Source organism: Podarcis cretensis, assembly GCF_951804945.1.
Source record: "Podarcis cretensis genome assembly, chromosome: 8".
NCBI lineage: Eukaryota > Metazoa > Chordata > Lepidosauria > Squamata > Lacertidae > Podarcis > Podarcis cretensis.
Genome location: NC_137177.1, coordinates 40,692,366 through 40,717,939, shown reverse-complemented (window position 1 = coordinate 40,717,939; position 25,574 = coordinate 40,692,366). Strand labels below are relative to the sequence as shown.

Here is a 25,574-nt window from a genome sequence, read left to right as displayed (position 1 = left end):
TATAAATCATCTCCCAGAAAGTCTTAATCCTTGGGCATGTCCACCAAAGGTGAGCGTTTGGCTCATTTCACTTCACAAAGGCACTCTCATAGTTTGCTTGGAAAGGTACCCTCCTAAATTTCTTTCTCAGAGGTCCCGAGACTTACTTTTTAATATTTAAGTTGTTAAGTTGTGGGTGAACATATCAGATGACACAGCGATTCTTCAGACAGCTCTTGTTTATTCACAGGCCAGAACAGAACTGGACTGAATGGTTCAGCCAGCCTGCTTATACAGAGCTCCACTACAAAGCAACAGTAGCAACTTTCTGTAACTATCCAATCACTGAACGTCACTTTCAATTCCTTATTTGCATATGTGGACCTGAGTGAAAACTATCTATAGTATCCCCCTGCTGGCCCAGGGTGAGAACTTCAATACATAACATAAGTGAAAGCTCAGGGTCTGGAGCATCCACCCAAAGGTACCAATGAAGGTCCTAGGGGCTCATTCCTAGCTGAACATCTAGTTGAGAGTTAACGCCTGCTGAACTCAGGGAACTTTTCTTCAAAGTAAGGCGCATAGGACCACTGTGCGCGCAAACGCAAGCACACACATATAAAACTTCCAAGGAATTAGCATTGCAAGTTGGTGCTGACTCAAACCCTGCAATATCGCTATCTCCGCCGCCGCAGGGGCTGGTTTGGAGGCACCCATGTGAGCGAAGGATGGCCTGCGCCTTTAAAGGAGGAAGAGCAGCCCGCCCTCCCGGCTCGAAGCATAACGCCTTCTGGGAAGTGTAGTTCTACGGGCAGATGGACCTTCTCCTGTTTGTGAGTGAATGGACTACATTTCCCAGAGTGCAAATCTCGGGGTGGGGTGGGGATCTAGGGGAAAGAGGGCTCAGTTAAAGCGCCAGTGCAAGAGGAGGAAGTTGTCGTGGCGTGTTAAGGAGGGGCCGATTAATCCGATATTATTAAGGGGCTTGCAGCCTCAGCGTGCTCTGCTGCACGTCTACTCGGAAGTAAGTCGTTTTGGCTCCCGTGGGACTTACTCCCGTGTAAGCGTGTCATGCACTTTCGGGCTGCAGCAGCTTCGCTACCTGCAAAGTGGGCCTCAGGAAGGAAGCCCCGTGAAAGGGCCGAAAAGTCCTTCCCACGAGGGGTGGAGGGGAAGCCTGGCTCCTATGAGGGAGGGAATGTCCGTCGCCTCAAGGGCAGCTGAATGGTCGTGTGGTGTGTAGTCCTGGCCTCCCAGGGCTTGGGAGACCTGGGTTCAAAACTCCGTTCAGTCATGGCAGTCTCTCTCTCTCTCTCTCTCTCTGAGCTTAACCTACCTCACAGGGTTGATGTGAGGTGAGGATAAAAATGAGGAGGTGAGGGGAGAACCATCTACACCTCCATGAGCTCTTTGTAGGAAAGGTAGTGGGATAGAAATGTAACAATAATGACAAAAAAGTAAAACATGTAAAAGCTTAGTAAGAATTCTTCAGATGCTGAGCCCTCTGGGGTGAGACTGTGGGGTGGGTTTTTTCCCTCTCTAAACAATGGAACTGGGAAAGGATAAAATTTCAGGGATGATGTTGGCAGGGAGCCCATTAGGAAGGCCTTGGTGTTGGCACTGGTTGTTGACTGCACGCATGCCTGTCAAAAATGCAAATATTTGAAGGGGGGCTGTGACAAGTTCCCACAAACTCTTTGTTTCACTGTGGTACAAAATAGGGTCACCTACTTGGGCGGGGGGGGGGCAGGATGCCAATGCCAAGTAGTCCTGGCGCAATTTGTTTTGTTTTCCCTGCCCAAGTTAATGCCCAGGACTGTTTTTACGCCGGGCTTTGCTGATTAAAACACTTATGTCTATGTTCAGTGGCATTAGAGAAAAACAAATTTTGCAGCCGGTATAAATTATGCTAATTTTGCATGTTTTATATTTATATATTCAGCTTAGTTTGTTCAGCTTGTGAAAGAAGGAATGATGCCCAACTCATTTGGGATGGGAGGGCTTCGCAAAAGCGCTGAAAGAGCAGGATCTTCACAACTGCTTTGCTGCCAGAATGGTGGGAAGTGACCACAAAAGCCAGAGACCCAAAGCTCCCCACAGACCTATCAAGGATCCCTTGCCTTCTGGGGAACTTTGAGACCGAAAAACTTTATCAGCATAAATAAACTTTATCCAGGAGGAAGTGGACATGAATCAATCTCTTTTTGAGTGAAGTATGAAAGTGATAAATGCAATGCCCTTTGGTGATATGCAGTAACCTTTGTATTATTTATTTTTACATAAAACATCATCCATGATGTTCCTGGTGTTTATAGAGTGCACCAGAGGAGAGCCGCCACTGCCCTACCCACCCCTGTCCCGAAAGGGGCATCCAATGTATATTTGAGATTGCATGGGCAGGAGGAGGGAAGTGGGAAAGAACAATGTATGCATTAGGGAAGTTATACCCACTTAGGTTTACCTACAGGCAGGCACAGGGACTCGCAGTAGTCCAGTGAGACAGCAGGTAGCCCACATTCATCAGCCAGCAAGATTCATAAGCAGACAGCAATTGGAACACTGGCTCCCCTGCTCTCTTCACCCACTGCATCCATATGGTGTCCCCCAGAAGTTGTTGGACTCCATCTCCCATCAGCAATAGCCAAAAATGACCCAGTGTTCAGTGGTGATAGGAGTTGTAGTCCAACAAAAAAACATGTTGGCTCTTCAGTAGACCCAAAAACTGCATGGTTGGGCTGACATATGCCACCCCCCCTTTTCCATGTTCACTAATAGATACTGGAGGGGTCCAACCTTGTGATTTGGCAGGGCTTGTGTAATTGTGTCACTTAGATCAGTGGCTTTTAAGCTGAGCTTGATTGGCAGGTGGCTCCCTTATTTGCAGGCTCAGCAGTGCGAAAAGCAGAGAGGCCTGTTTTAAACGCATGGCTGGAGGAGAGGTGGACTGGACCGTCATCGTTTTGACATGTCAGCACAAGGACAGTGTCTTTGCCTTCCAAAAAGGTGAGTGGAGGCCTTCCTGTACACACAGGGATCCGAGCCAACACATTGCAGGGCAAGGTTAGGGCTGGAGCTGAATTAAAAATGAGGGGGGTGGGGTGGGACTCAGAACAACGAAGTTGGAGTGGAGCTTGTAGGCCACCTCACTCAACCCTTTGTTGAAAATCCAGAGCTATTTTATGATTTTGTAATTTCATTATGCTTTCATGATTTTGTTGTAGAGCACTATGGGGTTTTTTAAAATGAGTTGGCAGTATGGTATTAATTTTTTCACTGACGACATCTTGTTGATCTTAGACAATCCTTTAACTGCTATTCTCGCCCTTTAGGCTAGATTTGATGTCTTTGGGGAGGTGGCAGGCTTAGCAGCTAATTATGAGCTTTTAATATTCTGTTGCCTAACCAAAAGCAAGCCCAAGCAATGTCCTCGGTCACCGTGAAACCTTTTAGTATTTGGGAACCCACCTGCAGGCGTGGCTGGACCAGCATCAGACAAGGGCTGGCAGGACTGAGGGATGCAGGAAAGGCTGGGACCAACCTGGGAGCCACTGACCCTTCCACTCCTACCTCCAGGGCTTCTCACAAGCTGCAGGGATCCTTCTTCCTTCGCCCTCTCTATGCTGTGACCTGTGTTTACTAACTGAGTCTCTATTCATTTGGCTTCCAGAGCTGGAGATCCGCAGGGATCGGAGCTCCTTGGGGCGACAGCCCATCCTGCTCACAGTTGAAGACCCCAAGGGCCAGGTTGGCAGTGGAGGAGCCACTCTCAATGCGCTCCTGGTGGCAGCTGAGCACTTGAGCGCTCGAGCAGGCTACACGGTGAGCAAGGGAGAAAACAAGTGCCAACTGACCTCCACCAGCCGAATCCCCCCACCCTCATGTCTAAGGGCACCTATTGACTGAGCAGGTATGGGAGGGCAATGTTGTGATATCTGCCCTGGTACCATCACAGCACTGCATCAGGCCGAGGCCCCATCCTAGCCCAGCATCCTGTTCTCACAGTGGCCAGCTAAGTGCCAACACCCCTTCTCTATGCATTTATGACATTTATTTATTTCTCTTTAATTTTTTAAAAATCAAACTAATAGAAGATGTAGACATTTATGAAAGCAGTAATTAGAATGGACTCCTAGGATCCCTGACCCCAGGCTGCCTCCTTCTGCCTCCTCTGCCCTGCTCATGGCACCTCTTTTGTCTCTCAGCTTCCAGACCACTGTATTTCCTAATCTAAGAGACCCCTGTCTGATGTTCCTTCCAGGTGGTCACATCTGATGTCTTGCAAAAGGCCTGGATCCTCATTCTGCACATGGTGAGCTCTGTGGTGGGGTTGCACTGACCATGCTTGGGTGCGATCCTCAGAAAAGCAAGAGGGCGGTGCCTATTTCTAGTCAGGCACCAAGGATAAGAGCTTCCACAGCAGGAGACTTCCCTCCTCTTGGGTGGGACGACCTGCTCCTAATCCTCAGCCGAAGTACTTGGAGGCTGTGCCTTCGGCCTGCTCCCTCTGCTGCTCTGCTATTCTGCTTTCCTTCTTGCCAGGGCCGGGACTTCCTATTCGATGACTGCAGTCGAGCATTCACCTGCCTCCCCATGGAGGAGCCTGCGGCCCCCACTGAGGCACTCACCTGCAACCTGGACAGCCTCCTTGCAACCCTGATGCACCAGGTCAGTGGGGCGGATCCTTGCAGGCCGTCCTGTTTCAGTGCCTTGGTGGGCTTTGCCCTGGCCCTGCTGAGATTGTGGGCAAGCCTTCCACTCACCTCCTCTCCCTGCCAACCCCCACCATGCCCTGCAGGGGCTCAGAGGTGCTGCTCCTGCTCCTACAGGCTCAAATTCCTCCTCCTTGCCTCCATTTCCAGGTGTGCAGAGGCTCCCCCCCAGGGGTCTGGGTTTCCAGCACAGATATGCTTCTCACAGTCCCAACCATGACAGGTGAGGTGTATGGGAGGCCTCAAGGACTGGCTGGGAGAGAGTGGTGGTTCTTTGCAAGCCGGAAGAGGTTACGTCCTGAGGAATAGCTGAAAAGTGCCTTCTTTCTCCTCCCCTGATTCATTTTGAGGTGTTCCTTTAATTTTGATATCTATTTTGGGAGGTTGTGGGTGGGTGTTCCTCTATGGGCAAGACTTGCCAAATCTGATGTAAAGCTTGACGCCTCCCCTCCCCTCCCAGAGATCGACTGGCATGGATTCCAGGGGGTGAGAGTCATTGCTGTGCCCGGGAGCATCTCCTATGCCAGGCAGCATGGAGTCTACCTTGCTGACACTCAGGTACCTCGCCCAAGGCCTCTTCCAGCAGCCACCCAGTTTCCCCTATAACCCCCTGCCTGGGACAGGCAGAGGAGCATTCTGGCTGACCCTTTTGGCACTCGGGCTGGAAAGCCTCTACAATTCCCAAAAGTAATGGACAACAAGTTTCAGGCCCAGAGTTCTTTTGGGTGTTTTTTCCTTTGATGGCATCGTTCTCCTGGGCTGCTTGCTTTCCTCCAGGCATTGCTAGACTCACACTCCCATCTCCCCTGGCCATTAGCCATGCTGCTTGCGGGGTCTGATGGGAGCTACAAACCCAGCAGCATCTGAAGATGCCTCTCCTCACTTGCCCCACTACTTTCATGGGTCCTGTAAGAAGACATAGTTGTGTATCTTTCCTTCCAGGGCAGATACTGTAGATGTGGTTTGGCAGATGCAGGCCAGATCAGGACTGTGGAGGAGACAAAGGGTGAAAGCATCAGTCTCCGGGCTATGATGTCAGAGAAAAATAAAAAATTAAAAAGCCAACAAAGTGATTAGCACCGTGTCTAGTTAGGCCCTCCTCTCACAGATAATTGCTGCCCAAGTGCATTAGCTGTTGATGCTCCTTGGGGTAACTCTGCTCATCCTTGTCCCTCCAGGGGGTGGTGCAAGACATCTTCTACCAAAGCCCTGAAGACCAAATCCGGCAGTGTGTGGGGCCAGACGGGAAGGTCCCACTGGTGAGTTCTGGGCCTGGGCTGGAGTCACAAGAAGAGCCCTGCAGCTGGATCAGACCCATCTAGTGCAGCATCCTATTCTCTGTTGAGTTTCTGGATGTGTGCTCAATGTCTCCAAGACATGAGTCACTATAAATTGTCGGGGAAGGCTGTCGGAACCCCCTAGAGCTGCATGCTGATGGGAGGGACAAGCTGGAAACGTTCCTGTCATTTGCCTGGGGGTCATTCATGCCCCCGGCCGACCCGACATTCTCACCATAGCCAACCAGATGCCCCCAAGGAAAGGAAGCCCCCAAGCAGGACCCGAGTGAAACTTCACATTTCCCATTGTTATTCCCCATCATCTGGTATTCAGAGGTAGACTGAACCAGAACAAATGGCAATCTGTGGAAACCCAAATTGCTATGTATTCTGATTCTGCATCAAAGAGCTGGTTTTCCTGTGAAAATTGGGGGTGGGGGGGAAGCATGGACCTGTGGCTAGAAAGTGCAGGGCAAAAATTAAGTGTGGGCAAGCCCTTAGTTGCGGGGCAAGCCTGCTGCAGAACCATCTGCCTAAAACTCTTGAAATCTCACTAGTCTGCAGGGCTGAAAACCCTAGAAAAGCTGAGCTTCTTATTACCCCTGCAGGTGTGTGGGGTTGTCTTCTTCTCCTCTGAAGCAGCGGAGCAGCTTCTGGCCACCCATGTCATCCCACCCCTTGATGCCTGCACCTACCTGGGGCTGGACTCAGGAGCCCCCGCCATCCAGGTGAGGCCCTTAAGAAGAGGCAGGTTAGGGAAGAGGAAATCACCTGGGTGGCTGCAGATGAATCTGCCCAGGTGTGAATGCAGCTGGTCTGGGGGAAGTCCTGAGTGGCCGGCAGCAAGCCCCTGGCCAGCGACCCCCACAATGGATGGTCGCAGGGTGAAGGCCAGGTGAGTAAGCTGTGGGGCTTTGGGCCCATTGAGTCAGCCTTCAAAAGGCCAGTACAACCTGAGTTTGAGGTCAAAGTGCTCTTGAAGATTGTGTTAAGAGTTGCCAAGTCAAGCTGGGGGGCAGCTGACATGGCATCCTCTTGGAATACAGCTCCCGCCATCTGCAGCCAGCACCTGGAGGGCACCAACTGGGGTCTTCCCAAGCCCAGAATGGGCTGCTGCCTCCAGTCAATGCAAGTGATCCAGAGGATGTCCCCAACACCACCTCCTAGCACATCTTCTCCTGGGCAAAGCATTTCCCCTGTTCTCCAACTGCAGCATTGAGTTGTTGGGAGAATGTGCTCCCCCCTCCACTTCTTCACAGTAACAGCTATTGCAGGAAGCAGTGCTGTGAGGATTGTGGGCACACTAGTGTTCTTAGGTCCTATTGCAGCTTTGCAAGCCCTTCAAGGCTTCCCTGCCATGGTGAATTCTTCTCCATTTGAGTTACCTCTTCCTGCTGGGTTTTTTTTGGAAGCATAGTGCTCCAGCTGCAAAATGTTGGGATGCCCATGTGCACCAAAATATGCTATAACAGAGCTGCAGTTGTGTTGCCCGCTCCCCATCTTCCCCTATGAGGAGGCAGGTGGCATTGAGGCTGGGCTGGCTTTAGCGTTCCGATTGCAGTGATGGTTTCTTGGGCATCGGGAAGAATGCCTCAAGCTGCCAAGGACATCATGATCTGACCCCGAGAGGGCTTTATTGCATAATCTGTCACAAAAGCATTTTCTTCATATCTCAAGGGTCAAAGAGCTGCCTTGCACCATAGATGGCTGCCCTGCAACTGCAGCCCCAGAGTACTGCCAGCCCCAGAGGTGTCCTTAGCCTGCATTAGAAACCAGGCTTTTAGTATTGCAGCATAAGCTCTCTGGAATCAATTCCCAACCAAAAACAGTCAGGCACCCCCTGAGATGACGTTTAAGTGCTTATGGAAGTCGTTCTTGTTTAGAGGAAGGCTTTCCCTGAGGTGTAACCTTACCATTTGTGGAAGATCAATTTTGTACCTGATGAAATGTTTTCTTTAGCGTGTGTGTGGAAGATCTGAGTTTGTTTAAGTGATCTTCTTATTGTTCTCAGAGATTTGTGTCTGCATCTTGTTCTGCTTTCATTTTGTATTCGATGGAATTTATGCCATGATGCAGTCTGTAATAATAATTGTTTGTGGTCTTCCCCCATCATTTCTTTCTACTCCTGAATCCTGGTAGCTTTTTGCAGGTGTGTGTGTTTGTGTGGTGGAAGAATGGCTTCCCTCCCTCCCTATTCTTGTGACTTATACAAGTGAGGCTGCCTTTGGCCAAGGAGGAAGCAGCCTAAACAGTATTCAGTGTTCCGGCAAAACTGTTTCCCCCTGAAGCAGCTATTCCACCTCTCAATGGGCATTAACAACTATAATAAATGGTTTGTTTTTTTTGGGGGGAGCAATTTGAGAAGCCCCTTCCCTCTCTCTCTCCTCTCCTTTTCTGTATGCAATACCCTTTTTTTGGGGGGGGGGAAATAACACCTCCCTAATACAGAGACCGCTGGAGCTTGCACAGCTTCCCTCTTTCTGCACTTTGCGGAACAGTGAGTGAGCTTTCGTGTGAGCCCAGAGATCCTCCGCTACTAGCCATGATGGCTATTCTCTGCCTCAACCATCGGAGTTAGAACCCTTCTGAATACCAGTTGCTAGAAACCGCAGGAGAGAAATGTGCTCTTAAAAAAAAAAGTTTTTTATTAAAGATTTTCTTGTGTAACAAACAAGCAAATAAACAAAAAAAGGACATATAGTGTCTCCACTTTCAATTCATAAGAGTCTTTACCACAGTTTGTTTGCATTCGGTATGAAACACTGTTGTTATCTGCATTATGCAGTTGGGAGAAAAGAGAGAGGAGAGAGAGATGGGGCAGGGAGAGACGGTAGGGATAATGATTTTCTGTTTCGTAATGTTTGTACAGGGTGTTTGTGTCAGCATCATGTGCTTCGGTCCTCTATCAGAGCTCGGCTGATTGCAATGTTATTTGCTTCTATTCGTGAGAATGGGGTCGTCGGGTCAGATTAGTCATATTGATTCATATGTTGTTGGGTTGGATAGGTCATTATCTTCTTGGCCTCTATATGTGATAAAGGGGAGCCACACTGGGGTGAAGGTGTCCTCCTTTGCCTGTCCCCATGCTACTTTAAGTTTGTTGGTGCTCGGTTCCTGCTTGTGGGTTTCTCCCAATCATCTGGCTGGCCACTGTGAGAGCAGGAGGCTGGATGAGATGGTCCACCGACCTGATCCTGCAGGCTTTCCTTATGCTCTTAAGCCTGCTTCCTTGCAGATCTCCACAAGCCTCTCTGGGTAGCTTTTAACTTGAGACAGTGTTCCTTCAATCTCTCCCACCCACCCCATTTGTTCTTCCAGTCAGTCCATTGCACAGCTTGGAAACTGTCCCTCCACTTGTCATGATGTGCAAATGCTTTGCTTGGGTGTCTCCTTGTGGAGCCAGATCTTTCCCTGTCCAGAAGACTCATTCGCCCCCTCCTTGTTCTTCCCTCATGCCAGCTCTCTCTCTTCTTCGACATCCTGCTCTGCATGGCCCAGGGAGTCAGCGAAGAGGCCTTTGTGAAGGGTCAGAGACCAGGGATGGGCAGTGGCGACAATGTCCAGGAGGCAGGGTCAGAGAGAAGTGCCCGTTCCGTGCTGTGGAAAGCTCTCCATGCCGTGCCTCTCACGATGGGTGAGGTTGTGAACTTGCTTCGTCCAATGCCAGCCAGCCTCTCCAGCCTGATGCTTGGTGCCCTCGAGATGTTTTGAACTTTGACCCATCGGCTGTAGCTAGCACAGCTATACAATGCTGGGGCTGATGCGAGTTGTCAAAAACATCTGGTTGGTGAAATCGGCCTCCCTTCCACCATTTGGCGATGCTGCTTTTCTGGGGCAACACATTGCTTTCTGTCCTAGGGTGTGGGCAAGGGTACCCAGCGGGGAGGCAAGGGGCACACTGCACACAAAATCCTGATATCTGCCTCCAGGGAAACAAGCTTGCATATCTCTCCATCTCCTGCTCTATAGTGGTGGGAGGCTGTTTTCCTGTGGCAGGAGGCAGGAGAGGGGCTGCCATCCTGAGCCCTGGGGCAGACAAAACACATTGGCTTGTATAGGCAGCTAAGTTCTACTCACAGCACACCAGAGTCAGCTGTGTCTATTGATTTCAGTGGGTCTACTCTGTGCAGGACTTGAGCTGGCTACATAACACGTTTCTGGCTTCCCTCTTTTGACCTTCCTTCTCGAGGCCTTTGGAGGCTTGTTGGTGTGGGATACCCTCTTAGGTGCCAATTGTGGCCTCTGGCTCCTCCCTCTCCACAGCGTACATCCCTGAGGGTTGCTATGACTACATGACCATGTCTGCCAGCGACCACATCCGCCACCTCACGCCCCACCCAGGCAATGCCCGCAGCAGGTCCTTCCGCAAAGTGGCACATTCCCATGTGGCTGTGAGTACAACCCCTGGTTGGGGGATGCCTCAGAGGCTCTTGAGTGCCTTGTTTTGGTGGGAGGGTCCCTCACGCCACCCCAGCAGCCCTTCTCTGCAGCACAGTTGTGTGTGTGCTTGGCAGGGCGGGGCAGCAGGGGAGCTATGCAACTGGGTGAAGCTGAAGTCTATGTGCATTCTGCTGATGAGACAACTTTCCATAATTAAGATTCCAAAATTCTGGTTTCTTGTAATTTAGAAGGTGTTGGCACAAACTGAGGACATAAGGAGCAGCTGTTGCCAAAGGGGAAGGGGCAAAGAGCTGCTATGGGGCTCATATGGGGCAGTTGCTTCTGCTAAGCTCTACTCTGGGCCTTCCATTTCACCTGATGCTGCCCCACTTGATTGCATGTTTTGCTCCCCACCCATAAGGACTAGCAGCTTATGTAGGCAGAGTCTACCAAGACTGCCTGGACTTCCCTGCCTCACCATGACCCCTCCTTCTCTTTCTTCCCATGCAGGAGCCTCAGCTGCTGGCTGAGGGCTGCTCTGTCACCAACAGCCTCTTGGAGGGAGCAGTGAAAGTGGGGCCTGGGAGCGTGATCCAGCACTGCCGCTTGAAGGTGGGCCATGCTGGGGATGGGAGTAAGAAGTTTGGCAACTGCCCTTGTTCTCTGTTGAGCGCCAGAAGTTCTCTCTCTGGCAACACAGGGTCATCTTTGGTGGATTTGGAACAGGAACCAATCCCAGAGATGGTATTTAAAGCCAAGCCTTAAGGTTTGGTAGCATCAGGCCCAGGGCAGGAGATGATATGAGGAGGACAAGGACCCAAGGTTCAGTATGGTGTAGGGGTTAAGATGGTTGAACTAGGACTTGGGAGACCAGGGTTTGAATCTCCCACTCAGCCCTGAAGCTCACTGGGTGGCCGTGGCCCAGTCACGGCCTCTCAACCAGACCTACCTGACTGGGCAGCTCTGAGGATAAACTGAAGGGGTGGAGAACCACATCCGTCACCTCAAGCTCCTTGGAGGGAAGGAGGGGGGCAGAAATGCTGTAAACAGGCTGCAGGGAGCCAGAGCTGTTGGTGTTTTGCCTACCCTCGTTTGCTTTGAGAGTTCAACTCTCCCCAGCCAGCTAGTTGCCTGACACGCAAGCAGACAGGGTGACTTGGCTGCAGCAACCTTGAGCCAGGATCTCAGGCCTGCTTTCTCCAGGTGGGCTTTGCCCTTGGGCAGCGGGCAAACAGTCTCCCCTCTCTCCCAGCTGTCCTGCTAACTTAGAGACCCAAAGAACAAGCTCTGTGTGGACTCCCTGCAGCAGCAGGAGAGCTGAGTGTGTGTCACAAATGCCCGAGTCCCCTTGGTCTTTTTCTCCAGGGTCCTTTGGAGATCCACACTGGCTGCCTCCTCACTGGGCTGGACATGACATCCTCCGTGGCCCTCAGGAGCTACCTGCTTCGGGACGTGGTTGTCCAGGGACACATTGTCAGGCTGAGAGGGATCTCTTGCAAGGTCTTCACCCTGAGTGGGCATCATGATGATTGGCAGGTGTGTAACAGGAGTCTGCTTGGCCTGGGAGGAAGGAGCCTGTACAGGTTGGAGGCACCTTGCAGGTCTCTGGGGAATCCCACTCCCCACAGCAACTCTGCTTCTTCTTTCAGAGAGCAGTTTGTCTTGAGGCAGGTGACCTCAAGAACCCCAGAACAGTCTGCCCCATCCCACCCCGCCTCTATTCTCTTGGTTATTCCTCCTTCTCTGAGACGCTCACACCTGCCCTCTTCTCTCTTTAGAGTGTGGCAGAAGAAGGCGGCACCTACCTGAACATGCCCTGGCGTGAGTTTTTCCTCCGCACTGGAATACGGTACGTGTGCAGGTCCCAGCCCATTCTCTTGAGGGCCCCACACATCAGCCACCCCACCCCCACCCCGTGCTGTGGAGCTGCTGCTCTGCCTCCATTTATTTTATTTATCTACAATTGCCCCTGAGCAGTGTATGAAAAGTACAACAAAAAACCACTGTGCCGCTTGGACTTGCCGATCAAAAGGTCGGCAGTTAGAATCCCAGCGACGGGGTGAGCTCCCATTGTTCAGTCTCAGCTCCTGCCAACCTAGCAGTTCGAAGGCACACAGTGCAAGTAGATAAACAGGTACTGCTCCAGCGGGAAGGGTAAACGGCGTTTCCGTGCACTGCTCTGGTTCTACCAGAAGCAGCTTAGTCATGCTGGCCACATGACCCGGGAAAACTGTCTGCAGAAGCGGAAAAACGCCGGCTCATTTGGCCTTTAAAGCGAGATGAGCGCTGCAACCCCAGAGTCGTTTGTGACTGGACTTAATTGTCAGGGGTCCCTTTACCTTTACCTTTATAAATTAAAAATGCCTCCTTGGACACGTGCTCTAGGTGCTGGGGCTCATCATTAACTAATTAAGACAAGATTTCAATTTGTACAACTGATACTCATTCAAGAGACACTTTCAGGGTGTATTTCATATTCAATGTACAATCTGTGTTGCAAGTTTGGATTTTTGATCCTTACAGTCCCGTTAAAAATGAGGGACAAAGCAGCCTTTTTGTTCATCATTTGCAGTGGAGGACTTTACTGGTTTGTGGCCTTGTAGCAGGAAGGGCTGGCTGGGGGCTGCCACCTTCCTTCCTTGTGGGGTTGAGGCTGCTTTTCCATGCTTTGCTGGGTGGTAGTGACTGACGTGCCACCATCCCTGCCCTGCCCAGGAGTCATGACCTTTGGAGCCCAGACACCCCTTCCAACCGCCGCTGCCTGCTGAATGCCCGCCTGTTCCCCGTGCTGCATGCCTCCGAGCCCCTGGGAGTCGGGGACGTCCTCTGGCTCTTGGGCTCCCTTCTTTCTCCTCCAGGGGCTGAGCAGCTGCAGCGCTGGCGGACTTCCTGGCGCATGTCCTGGGAGGAGCTGAAGGGGAGCCTGGACCAGGAGGCGGAGCTGGCTGCCCGCAGGGCCACCTTCTTCTTGCAGGCCCAGAGCAAGACCAAGAGGGTCCTGATGGAACACAGCAACTGCAGCCTCCTACCGCTGATCCATTCCGCAGCCCTGGAGGGCTACCACAAGGCGATGCTGGAGACACTGGACCAGGGTGAGACATACTGGCAGGGTGTGTGTGTTTGTGTGTCTGGGGCAGCATTTTGCCCATTTAATTGCAGGGTGCCTATATATGGGACTGGAAGTAAGTAAGTAAGTGGGGGGCTCCTACCCAATTCCTGCCCACGGCTGGGTGAGAATTCCACCTTGGTTCCTTATGGCCGCTGCTGGATTGCCTTTCCCCCAGTCTGGGGAAACAGGCACCTCTGCTTCAGCTATTCCCAGAGTTCCCTGGGAGTCTGGCAGCTCTACCCACCAGCGCCTCAGTGAGCAGCTCCGCCATTGCCCAGCCTGGCTGTTTTCAAAGATGGCAGACTGGCCTTGCCCATGTGGGTGAAAGGGTTCTTTCCCCTCCACTCTTCCTGGCTCCAGGGATACTTGCATTGTGAATCCACACAGGCTTTGTGGAGACGGTTCCTCCCAGCCCGCCCATGGACCACTGGCTCTGGGGAGCTCTTGCAGACCATTTTGACATCCATTAAAACCTCCCAATGTTCCCAGGTGTAGCCATTCCCAGGACCAGCCCAGTTTCAAGCCAAAGAGCCACTTTTCAGGCTCTGAGGCCACTTCTTGTTTGCCTCCTAGTTGCCTCCATGGCCAAAGACCCTGGCGTTGCTGCTCGATCCCTGGCTTGCATTGCTGACCTCCTGGGCTGCCTGGCCAAAGGGGAAGGGGGCTTACGGAGTGGCCCGGCAGCCAACACAGCTTGGGCCCAGGCCTTCCAGCACCTGGAGAAGGGGGACATCCCTGAGGGTGTCAAGGAGCTGGCCAAGGAGAGGAAGAAGTGGCTGGACAGGTACTGCAAGCGTGTGTTTGTGTGTGTGTAGTGATAAAGCTGTATTCCCGCTGGCACCACCTGTCCATCTGCCTGGCAAAGGCAAGTTCTCTGTGCAAAGCTCAGTCTGCACATGACCAGGAAAACTTTGCCATCACTGCTCAAGGCCATGCTGTTTCCTGCACTCACCGGGAGCATGGAAGGAAGGAACATGCTCAGTGTGTCCCCCTTTCAGCTGCTCCAGGTGGGCTGGCCTTGTCTTCCGAGGCCCCAGGGGAAGGGCAGGTGTGCAGTGGCAAAGCACCTGAGCCAAGCTCAAATCTTGGCATCAGGTGATGGGAGGCCTTTTTCCACCTGGCCTGGTTGGGCAGGTCCCTGACTGACTCCAGCTACAAAAGCTGAGGCTCTTGAACAGGCTCTTGGGCTGGGATGTTGTTGGGGGGCGGGGGCAGTTGTTACTGTTATTGATAATAATTTTATGTATATTTATTTTTATATCTCATTATGATTTAATGTGGGAATTGTTAAATTGGTTGTGCAGCTTCTGATGTGTTCTATTTACTGTTTATGGCTGCTTTCGTTATATTTCTAATTAAGTATGTTTTTCATGTTGTAAGCTGCTTTGAGCATGGTTTTAACTATGGAAAGGGGGCATACAAATAAAACGCTGCTTGTATGGGACCCTCCTCTGCCAAGGTGCTGGAGAGCTGCTGCCAGGCAGAGACTGGGCTACATAGACCAAGGGTTCAATTCTGCTTCTGATGTCCATGGGGTATTGCAGAGCAGATGCCTGGGCCCATGGGGGCCTTTGGCGTTGTGTAAGGGACAGAGGCTCACAAGTGGCCCTCCAGAGCAAGCCTGTGGTGGCAGACAGAGGATGGGAGAAGAATCTGGGGGCCTGCATGAGAGAGCTGCCTCTGTCCTGGAATGCCTCTGAGTGGAACTCACCCCACTGAAAAAATGGGAAGGAGAGTTTCCTTCAGGATGGCCTCTGTGTGGGCAAACACAACTGAGACGGAAAAGCCCTTGGCCAATCAAGCAGCCTTCGCCAGCCTAGGACTACAACTCTCATCAGTCCCCGCATAATCTATGACCATGCTGACTCACAGCATCTCATGCTGATGGAAGTATTGGACCACTGCAGGGTACCCAGTTGGAGAAGGCTGTTGGCAGAAGCAGCCCAAGCAACCAGAGACACCCTTTTCTCCTTCCTTGCAGGCCTGTCCTCCTGGTCCGCGCTGCTCGACACTATGAGGGTGCCGAGCAGATCCTCGTCCGCCAGGCTGTGATGTCCTCCTGCCAGTTCATCAGCCTCAGGCTGGCCACGCTGCCTCCCATGGGCCGCTGGCTGAGAGCAGCCTGCCCAGCCAGAATAGACCTCTCTGGTAAGTGGCTGCTGGGCCTGGGCTTGTCAAGTTGCCCTTTCTGGAGCCAGGTAGCCGCTTGCCTCTTTCGACCCCAGGTGCCTTGTGCCCAGAGGGCCAAGCTGGCAAGCCTGGGGAGGCTTGGCAGGGGCCCTTGTCCTTCTGCTCCACAGAACATGACTCAGTGCGGTCTTGAATGGAGGGAGGGAGCTTGTGTAGGACAGTGCAGGGGGGATTTGATAGGGAAGGGGCTGTGAGTGACATTTGGCTCCTGCCTTGAGTGCCGGGGGATCCTTTCCCTGCAAGGCAGAAGCAAGCCCTGGGCTCACTGAGGAGCTGAAGCATGATGTGCAGGGTCTCATGCAAGGGCACAGAAGATGAGTTGGGTGCAAGCAGCATCCAGCATCCTTTGCAGCACTGCAAGGTCTCCTGGGGAGAGTCCCACTCTTTGGTTATGGGCTTGGGTGGGTGGTTGGGCAGGAGGCTGTGCGGTTTCTTACCTGACCCCCTTTGGGCTAATTTTTGCAGGTGGCTGGAGCGACACCCCTCCCATCACCTATGAACACGGAGGCGCAGTGGTGGACCTGGCCGTCCTGGTGGATGGGCACAGGCCCATTGGTGCACAGACCCAGCGCATTGCCGAGCCAGAGCTGCGGCTCGTTAGCCGCAGCGGGAGGCTGGAGGGAGAGATGGTGGTGGAGCTGGTCTGCAGAGACCTGGAAGACCTGCGGGATTACTGCCAGCCTCATGCACCCGGTAAGAGCCCCTTTTCCTGCAGCGGGAAGGGAGCAACTGTACCAAAGCAGCTTCCTTGCTTGCTGTGAGGAAACCCTGTGAGAGGCATATCAGGTGTCAGTAGGGAGCCCTGTACTGGCTGGGCTGTAGCTCAGTGGTAGAATAGCTGTTTTGAATGCAGAAGGTTCCTGGTTCAATCCCCTGCAGCATCTCTAGCTTAGACTGCCTGAAATCCTGGAGAACTGCCGCCTGTCAGTGTAGACAATACTGAGCTAAATGGACCCAAGGTTTGACTTGTTATAAGGCAGCTTCCTATGATTCTAGGCAGCTGCATCTGCTATAAAATGTGCCTTTTGTTTTCACATGTCTGTCGGAGGCCTGAGAGTAGCCAGCCTCTTGCTCCTCTTTTAATGGGCCTCAGGACCAGCTACTCACCTGCTAGTTCACAATGCTTTGGAATGAGGCCTGTTTCTCTGCAATGCTCCCCTGCCTGATCTCCCCACTATGGCCTGTTAGGTTTCATTGCATTCCCACTCCACTCCCGAGTTCAGATCCTAACTGCAACCCCGCCAGCCCCATCCCGAGTCCAGGTCTCATTTCTTTCCACTGTGGGACAGAAAGGGGCTGTCCTGGCTTCCACCCCCGTCTTTTTTCTTCTTCTTAGGAGCTTTGTTGAAAGCAGCCTTGATTTGCACCCAGATTGTGGACCTTGCTTCTCAGAATTCCTTGCGGGAGCAACTGATGGAACACTTTGGAGGCGGCTTTGAACTCCGCACCTGGTCACGTCTTCCTCACGGATCAGGACTGGGTATGCCTCCAACCTCTCTACGTGCATGCCTGGAATTGCTCAAGGGGACCTAGCAAAGACCTCAGGTCTACTCTGGCAGCATTTCTCTTGTTGACGTTGGAGGGGCCTCGTGTATCCTGCCCTGCCCCAAAGGCATGAGATGAGAACCCCATCCACCTCTCTTTCCTTTCCTCCATTCAACTTCAGTGCTTTTTTATATACTTCAACAAACACCACTATTGCTTCATTACGTGAACCACCTTTTGAACACAACACCCACGTAACTAGCTGTAAAATAACATAACGTGATATGTAATAAAACTGTAATTTTAATTGTCATATCAAAAAGCACAGTTCCTGATGGCAACATATCTTCTATATATATTGGTATCGTAAAGTCCAAGGATTGTCAAGTCCAAAGATTACAATGCAGTTCCTGTTGGCAATGCCATTACATTGCCAGCAGGAACTGCATTGTAATCTTTGGACTTGACAATCCTTGGACTATTCCAATATATATAGAAGATATGATGCATTGCCATCAGGAACTGTGCTTTTTGATATGATGATTAAAATTACAGTTTTATTACATATCATGTTATGTTACTTTACAGCTAGTGTGTGTTGTGGTTTTTATATACTTCTGCAGACCTTGTGCTCCTTCCCTTGAGTTTTCCAAACCTCCCTCTTGTTTGCCACTGTTGCTCTTTCGGCTGCAGAAGAACAGAAATAGAAGTAGAATATGAGATGTTAGGTGTATGGAACCTCCAGTTTCCAGGCACTCTGCCATTGATTAGTACCAGCTACCAGGGAGCAACAGCTGGAGATGGCTGTTGTAGGGCTTCTCAGAGGCATCTACATGGCTAGGGAGGCCTTTGGTCTGACCTAGTCTGGCCCTTCTCATGACAAGGTTCTGGTCTGGTACTGTGGAATCCAAAGGGTGGCATAGGGCTCCAGTGACAAAGAAAAAAACTGGTAGGCCTCCACACACACACACACCCCGCTAGCCATGTTGTGCTCACTTGCCCTCTCCTATAGGCACCAGCAGCATCCTGGCTGGGGCTGTGATGGCTTCTTTATACCAGGCATCTGGGCACTCCACCAGTGTTGAGTCCCTCATCCATGCCGTGCTGCATTTGGAGCAGGTTCTCACCACAGGTAAGACCTTTTATTTGTTCTGCTGCACATGCCAAAGAAACCAAAAAACTGCAGAAAGGGAGATGTCTAACTCAGTGCCATCTCGCCCTCCTTTTCTTGAAGTTAGCCTCAAATATAGCATTAGCAGGGCCTCGAAGGCATTTCTTCATCTGCCTTGGTAGCTCAGTCGGTACAGCATGACAGTCTTAATCTCAGGGCTGTGTATTCAAGCCCCATGTTGGGTAAAAGATTCCTGCATTGCAGGGGGTTGAACGAGATTATCCTTGTGGGTCCCTTCCAGCTCTACAATTCTGTGATCAAGACTTGGCTGGAATCTCTCCAGTTCATTTGACTGTTGTGATTTCAAAGGTGCTGTTGGCTGTTTTCTTCCAGAAAATATTTTGGGGTGTTTCTGTTGCTTGCACAAAACTGCTCCCTCTTCTCCACAGTTCTGGCCACGTCTGATTCCCATGTCTGTATGTTTCATTGGATGAATGTTTTTATTCCTTCTATGCTGCTCCTTTTAAAATGTCATATCCTGCCCTTCTGCCAAGCAGCTAAGTCAGTGACCTCCTTCTTGCTTTGCAGACTTTTGCCCTCCACTTGAGTAACACATAAACAGGTCTTACGCCAGTCTGGATTCTGGTGCCTTCCAAGCAACTGGGCCAGTCCAGTAGCTTCTGCCCTTTGGCTGTGTTTTTGACTTTGCCCTGAAGGAATGTGCATAATAAAAGGCATAGCCCCCACCAACAGCCTGACCCAGACTTGTTAGGAAGACAGGAAAACTAGCCTTGTGATGAAAGGATTCTTGTGCGATGAAAGAGTTTTTCAGAGGCAGCTTTTCAGAGTTGTGATCTGGACCTGTGCCCAGAGGTGGAGAGGGGCCAAAAGTGATTAGAAGCAAACAGGGTTCTAGGTCAAAGAGGAAATGGCAGTGGGTGGGATGCATGAGAGTGAGGGTGAAGGCAGAGCAGCCCTTTCAGGCCAAAGGGAAGGGCTAGGTTGAAGGCAGGGGGATCCTCATTTGCATCTCTTTGATATGCAATGGGATGCATAGGAGGAGGGTCTTTACCGTTTCTCAGTGTCCTTTTCTTTTGATAATTACATTCAGTGCTGCTTTGCCACTGGGGCAGAGCATTCACATGCAAATAAACCTATGTGGGTGTATCTCTATTGGCTGAAGCAAGGATCTATTTTTGGTATTCTGCTTCTCACACCTACCGGTACTTCCTAATATTGCCGAGGATGAGACATCATGGAAAGGTGCTCAATCTGACAGGTGCTCAATCTGACGGGGGAAATCACTTTTGATTAACCCCTCTCCATGGCACGGTTCCTACTCAAAGGGTGCCCAGGATAGCTTACAACATAGAACGGGATAAAACCAACAGCAAAATACAATAATTAAATGGCCATCATCATTCTGCAGGCCTGGACAAACAAAAGGACTTCAAGTGATGTTAATAATGTGAATTCTATCCCATGCTTTATCATGTCTGATTATACATTTTTAAACTATAAAAACATGGTGTAATAATTGAAACCAGATTAAACCAAAGCAGGGTCCTTCTGTCCTTTCCCACATCAGCAATTTTACTACTTCAGAAAGGAAGAGGGTTCCCAACTATAGATAAGTCTTCTCTCCATTGGATCAGAGACCCCTCCTGCCTCCCACAAGGGATTCACCTGGCAACTGGTAAACAAGCAGGATCTCTTCCTCAACACTTGTTCTTGTTCCTTGCAGGTGGAGGGTGGCAGGACCAAGTGGGTGGGCTGGTGCCAGGCCTCAAGATTGGGCGTTCAAAGCCTCAGCTGCCACTAAAGGTAGAAGTGGAGCAAATCACCGTCCCAGAGGGCTTCATAAACACCCTGAATGAGCACCTGCTCCTGCTGTACACGGGCAAGACCCGCCTGGCCCGCAACCTGCTCCAGGTACGGAAGGTGCTTGGAGGTGCCAGTTGTGGCCTGAGGTCCATAGCTCTGACGTACCTTAGAGCAGAGAGTTGTACCTGTCCTACAACAGGTGTACCTTTCTCCCTGTGCTGTTGGCATGATGCATTTCACCCTTGAGTTTTGGTCTACACAGGTAGGATGACTCACCTGGTAGGGTTGCATGCATTCTTATTAATAGTTTTCTTATTGTTTTATTACCCCCCCCTTCACCCTAAGGTCCTAGGGTCATGTAAAATGCAATTTATTTTATTATTTATTTCAATTATATCCCACCTTTTCCTCCAATAATAATAACAATAATAATAATTTATTATTTATACCCCGCCCATCTGGCTGGGCCTCCCCAGGCACTCTGGGCGGCTTCCATAGAAACCAAAAATACACTAAAATATCACACGTTAAAAACTTCCCTGAACAGGGCTGCCTTAAGATGTCTTCTGAATGTCAGGTAGTTGTTTATCGCTTTGACATCTGCTGGAAGGGTGTTCCACAGGGCGGGCGCCACTACCGAGAAGGCCCTCTGCCTGGTTCCCTGTAGCTTTGCTTCTCGCAATGAGGGAACCGCCAGAAGGCCCTTGGCGCTGGACCTCAGCGTCCGGGCAGAATGATGGGGGTGGAGACGCCAAGCTCCAAGGAGCTTGAGGTGGCCTACAGGGTTCTCTCCCTCCTCAATTTAATCTCCATTAACAACCCTGTGAAGTAGGTTAGACTGAGGCACTGACTGGCCCCCAAGGTCACTCAGTGAGCTTCATGGTCGTGTGGGGATTTGAACCCTGGTCTCTCAGGTTCTAGTCCAGTGTTCTAACCAATGACACCAGGATGGCTCTCAATTAAAACACAAAGTTAAAAAGAGTATTTTTACACTGGCACTTTCCCCAAGGTGCAGGAGGGTGGTTGTAGAGGAGGAATTTGCTAAGCCTTTCTTCCTCTAAGCACTCTTGAGCACCAGAAACGGAGACAGTTTTTAATTGCTTCCTTTTCTTTCAGGATGTTCTAAGGAACTGGTATGCCCGGCTACCCACCATTGTGCAGAATGCCAGCGCGCTGGTGAACAACGCAGAGGAGTGTGCCCAGGCCCTTCGGCAAGGTACTGCAGTTTGTTTATTGGGCATCTTGTACAGCTCATTACCCAGGGCAGAGGCTACAGCGCCTCTGCTCAAAACACCTTGCACAGAAACCATCTCCTGTGTTGAACAGGCTCTCATTTTGCAGGAGTTACTAGGATAGTTGTGTGCGTATGTGTGCTTCAGAGCAATTACCCCAGGCAACAACCAATGGGAGTAGGAGGGGGGCATCTTTTAAGATGTCATCATGGACTTTAAAAGTAAAGGTAAAGGTACCCCTGACCATCAGGTCCAGTCGTGACTGACTCTGGGGTTGCACACTCATCTCACCGCAGACAGCTTCCGGGTCACGTGGCCAGCGTGACTAAGCCGCTTCTGGCGAGCCAGAGCAGCACACGGAAACGCCGTTTACCTTCCCGCCGGGGAGCGGTCCCTATTTATCTACTTGCACTTTGCGGTGCTTTCGAACTGCTAGGTGGGCAGGAGCAGGGACCGAACAACAGGAGCTCACCCCGTCGCGGGGATTCGAACCGCCGACCTTCCGATCGGCAAGTCCTAGGCTCCGTGGTTTAACCCACAGCGCTACCCGCATCCCCATCATGGACTTTAGCCTTCCCCAAATTGCTGTAGCCCAAAACATCTGGAGGGCAAGCCCCAACAGCCCCAGCCAGCACTCACTGGTTTGGGGAAAGCAATTCTATCTAGCTGGATCTTGTAGCGCTCCTCTTGCTAGATTGAAAGCAGCAGAGAAGCAGCAGGGAAGAGCAGCCAGAGCTACTATCTTCCCACTTCTGTGGTGGGGAGCCCAGCCCAGGTGTCAGATTTCCCCAGAAGGAAGAAGGCTGACATGCACACCATGTGATTGGAGCCAAGAGCACTGTCTGGCTGTATCTGACAGGAAAAGGAGACCTAGCAACTTTGCTCTAAGATGGGCTAATTGTTCAATGCCAGAGTGTCCTGTAACTCCTCCTTCTCACCCCAGGCAACCTGGCTCTCTTTGGCAAGTGTATGAATCATTACTGGCTGCAGAAGAAGAATATGGCCCCTGGGTGTGAGCCTTTGGCTGTCCGGCGCATGATGGAGGTGCTCCAGCCTCATGTTTATGGGCAGAGCATGGCTGGCGCTGGAGGAGGTGGCTTTCTCTATGTCTTAACTAAAGAGCCCAGGAACCAAGAGGCCTTGCAGAGGATCTTGATGGAAACAGAGGTGAGTGGAGCCAACTCCTAAGTCCCTATCAATCGGTGTCCCCCTGCAGAAATTTAAGCAGGTTTGGGGTCCAGGAGCAGGTTAATGCACACCCTCTCCCAAGGAAATTCGGAGAGGAGAAATTCAGTGATGGGTGGGTACCATGTAGTTGCAGGGAGGGGGAGCCTCACACTTGGGAGCTGAGTTTGGCCCTCCAGGCCTCTCTAACAGGCCCTTGAGATTCTGGCCAGGGTTAGGCCACACCCCTTGCCAAGGCTACACTTCTCACCAATACTGCTTAGCATAATCTTTGAGTGCTTTGGCTGAGCTCTTCTGTTGTGATGATGCCCCTTTGCTTGGTCAGATGGAGACATGTGGCTGTGTGTAGAATGTGGCTGTGTGTAGAAACCAAATTTTTCAGAGCTAGAATGTAGCCTCCTGGCCAAAGAGAACAGTGGCCTCTGCACTGGCCTGTGACCTTCTAGGGCATGTAGGCCTGATGTCAGGTCAGGAGTGGCAGTCGACCCCCTTGTAGTGTTGAAGTTCCACCAGGCTGCAGAACAAAATATTCTGATTTAAATATTTTGTAGTGAAGATTTCACTCACCCTGCATGCCTTCCTTTCAGGGCCTGGGGAATTTCAGCATCCACACTGTGGAGGTGGACACAGCTGGGTTCCAAATACAGCTTCTGGAGGAGGATTGGGAACCATAGGCACTGCAGGGTTTCCTGCCCACGTCCTACAGCTGTGCAAGATCTATGGACAAATGACTCAGTGGCTGAATTTGGTTTAGTATTTCTTTGGAAGATTCATGCACTCCTTCACTGCAGATGGGGGGAAAACAGCAGCTGCCCCACCCAAGTGAAAAACAATACTTCGTTGTGAATTAGTAGGGCCTGGCAGTCAGATCTACAGCATTCTTCAGGAAATTATGTGAAGTAATCAATGAAAAACTTTTTATTTCCTTGCTGATGTAATTCTCCTTTATTTAAATTGACCCACCCTCCGCACAGCATATGATGAACACATTAAGGGATCTTAAATGAATTCAGACCATTGATTGGTGGAGCTCAGCACTGTTGACTCTGACTGGAGGCAGCTATCCAGGGTCATAGTCAGGCATCTTAACTGTCTCTGTTTCTAAAGAGCCTTTTCACTGGAAACACCAAGGACAGAATGCAGAACCTACTGGCATAGAAGAATGTCTACATCCCCCAAAGCACCATCTTGTTCCTGTGACTTAGTTGATCTGTGGTCTTAGCCCAGGGGTCTGCAACCTTTAAGACAAAAAGAGCCACTTGGACCCGTTCCCAAAGAAAAAAAAACTGGGAGCCGCAAAACCATTGCGACATTTAAAACAAATATATCTCCGGAGCCGCGATCTGACAGCGGGTGGGAAGGTGACGTCGGGACAGTGCGTGACTAACACACGCACTGCCCCCATGCGACGTCACAGCCAGTACAGCGCCCGCCACAGTGGGAAGTGTCGGGGCGCACAATGCGCCTCCTCCCCTCGCTAGTATCCGCCCCGGAGCCGCGGCAAAGGTGTAAAAGAGCCACATGCGGCTCCGGAGCCGCGGGTTGCTGACCCCTGTCTTAGCCCCACTTAACTAAAATTTACAATATTTGCCTGGCAATTTCAGTTGCTATTTAACTTGAATTTGTGTAGAAATGTTTGTGCATTATGATAAAGATGTAGAAACAGGCGAGCTGTACCAACTTGCAGAAAAACAAGAGAGAAATCTCTGAAGGAGGAACTAAGGTTTTGAAGTTTACCCAACGTATACTGAGGTGGCTGTTCTTTCAGCTTCAGAGATCCCACTGGGAAAGGGACTTGCATTTCCCTCCAGTCTTAAGAACATAGCTAGGTCTTCTTAGAAGAGGGCACCAGTGATCTCCACTAGCAGGAGTAGGTTGTTGCAAAGACAGCTAGAGGCGAAGTCGCTTGATGTCTTCACTGCGAAAATCCATCCGGAGAGCCAGCACTTGACGGACCTCAGCGGGGGTTAAGCGCCATGTCAGTGGGCCTGAGTTTGGCCCCCAGTAATCCAAAATCTCTGCTACCTGAATGGAAGAGGGAAAGCAAAGTGATTCACCAGGCAGAAGAACAGAGTGACAGTCCATCCAAAAAGCAGTTGGGCAGCTTGGAACACAATAGCTGTGCCTGTCCTCAGCAGTGGGACTGATATGTTGCTGGGTTGGATGCTAAGCTCTATGTGGAGGAAGAGAAGCATGTACCCAACATGGGCCCACAAGTGCTCTCCTCTCTAGCCAGTGTATGACGTGCGAGAATTCCAGCTGCAAGGCCCAACACCAGCACCTGAACAGAAGAGGCTGAGGCATACTATTTTTAGTCTATGCTATATTTGCTCTAGTCATCAGTTTTCTGAGCTTCTAAAGGTGGGACTACACAAGTCAAGTGAGTCAGCCATCCAGCCCTCTGCTCCTGCCTGTGCATCTGCTCCGCCTGCCTTGCTCTTCTGCTGCTGATTGCCCTTGACCCAGTGGGGGAGGGGAGAGACATTCTGCACTTGTTCAACGGAGCCTGCTTTGAATGCTGGGAGCCTGGCCAGGCATCTTGGACCCCTTTCTATAAAGCCAGGTGGAAGAAGCAGCAGTTGCCTCCACGGCTTTCATATGCCTGTGCTCTCCACAGCCCTGTGAGGATGGGATGCTGCTAGAGTGAGAAAGCAAGGCGTGTGACTTGCTCTCTACTGCACTGTTTTGTTGCCAGCTGGGAACATTAATAACAATTAATCTGTTCCTGACTCAGAGCACAGCAAATCCAAGGAGAGCTGGTGGGTTGTGGTGAGTGGAGCAAATGGGTCATCAGAGCCCACCCTGGAACATACATATCTTGTCCTTGCTTCCTGCTCCCTCCCCACTCCCAGTTCCCAAAGAGAGCAAAAGCCTGCTCACCCTTTCCAAGTTGAGGATGGTTGCCATCTGGGAGAGCCGTGCAAACTTGTCACGGATGGTCCACGTGGTCACTGTGGTGAGGTAGGCAATTAGGGAGCGCAGCTCTTTGTCAAACTGCAGCCCACCCAGCTGAAGAAGCCAAAGGAGAGCAAGAGGTTAGGGGTTGCCACAGGTGTGCCACAGAGTGATGGAGAACATTCGGTCTCAGGTAAT

General features: G+C 51.1%; 2 protein-coding genes across 4 annotated transcripts in view; one reads left to right on the top strand and one right to left on the bottom strand.

Moving 5' to 3' along the window:
- The first annotated feature begins 880 nt into the window (after positions 1-880).
- FCSK (fucose kinase) lies at positions 881-23,406 on the top strand. 3 transcript variants are annotated; one of them, XM_079989303.1, is made up of 24 exons: positions 881-1,003; positions 2,864-2,982; positions 3,647-3,798; positions 4,238-4,288; positions 4,519-4,644; positions 4,839-4,911; positions 5,149-5,246; positions 5,867-5,947; positions 6,574-6,693; positions 9,425-9,599; positions 10,229-10,356; positions 10,856-10,957; positions 11,711-11,881; positions 12,124-12,194; positions 13,061-13,437; positions 14,028-14,238; positions 15,436-15,602; positions 16,110-16,337; positions 16,981-17,124; positions 18,142-18,261; positions 19,985-20,172; positions 21,181-21,280; positions 22,240-22,463; positions 23,069-23,406. In XM_079989303.1, exons 2-24 carry the CDS (start codon positions 2,904-2,906, stop codon positions 23,153-23,155), a joined length of 3,273 nt encoding a protein of 1,090 aa, XP_079845429.1. In that variant the 5' UTR covers positions 881-1,003; positions 2,864-2,903; the 3' UTR covers positions 23,156-23,406. The 3 variants fall into 3 exon arrangements, with proteins under 3 accessions (XP_079845429.1, XP_079845431.1, XP_079845430.1); XM_079989304.1 differs by lacking the exons at positions 881-1,003; positions 2,864-2,982 and having other exon boundaries at positions 3,664-3,798; positions 4,182-4,288; XM_079989305.1 differs by lacking the exons at positions 19,985-20,172; positions 21,181-21,280; positions 22,240-22,463; positions 23,069-23,406 and adding an exon at positions 18,542-19,978.
- The window catches only part of COG4 (component of oligomeric golgi complex 4), an 18,116-nt gene continuing 15,926 nt past the window's right edge, over positions 23,385-25,574 (bottom strand). The window contains exons 18-20 of the mRNA XM_079989306.1: positions 25,362-25,490; positions 24,049-24,506; positions 23,385-23,712 (exon numbers count right to left, since the gene is read on the bottom strand). Of these exons, the coding sequence (XP_079845432.1) occupies positions 24,372-24,506; positions 25,362-25,490 (264 nt within the window). The 3' untranslated portion in view covers positions 23,385-23,712; positions 24,049-24,371. The remainder of the gene's footprint in view (positions 23,713-24,048; positions 24,507-25,361; positions 25,491-25,574) is intronic.

Coding starts and splice junctions, on each gene's coding strand:
- FCSK (XM_079989303.1), top strand. CDS start 2,904: ATGGCTGGAGGAGAGGTGGACTGGACCGTCATCGTTTTGACATGTCAG. Junction 2,983..3,646: donor TGTCTTTGCCTTCCAAAAAG/GTGAGTGGAGGC, acceptor TTTGGCTTCCAG/AGCTGGAGATCCGCAGGGAT. Junction 10,357..10,855: donor TGGCACATTCCCATGTGGCT/GTGAGTACAACC, acceptor CTTCCCATGCAG/GAGCCTCAGCTGCTGGCTGA.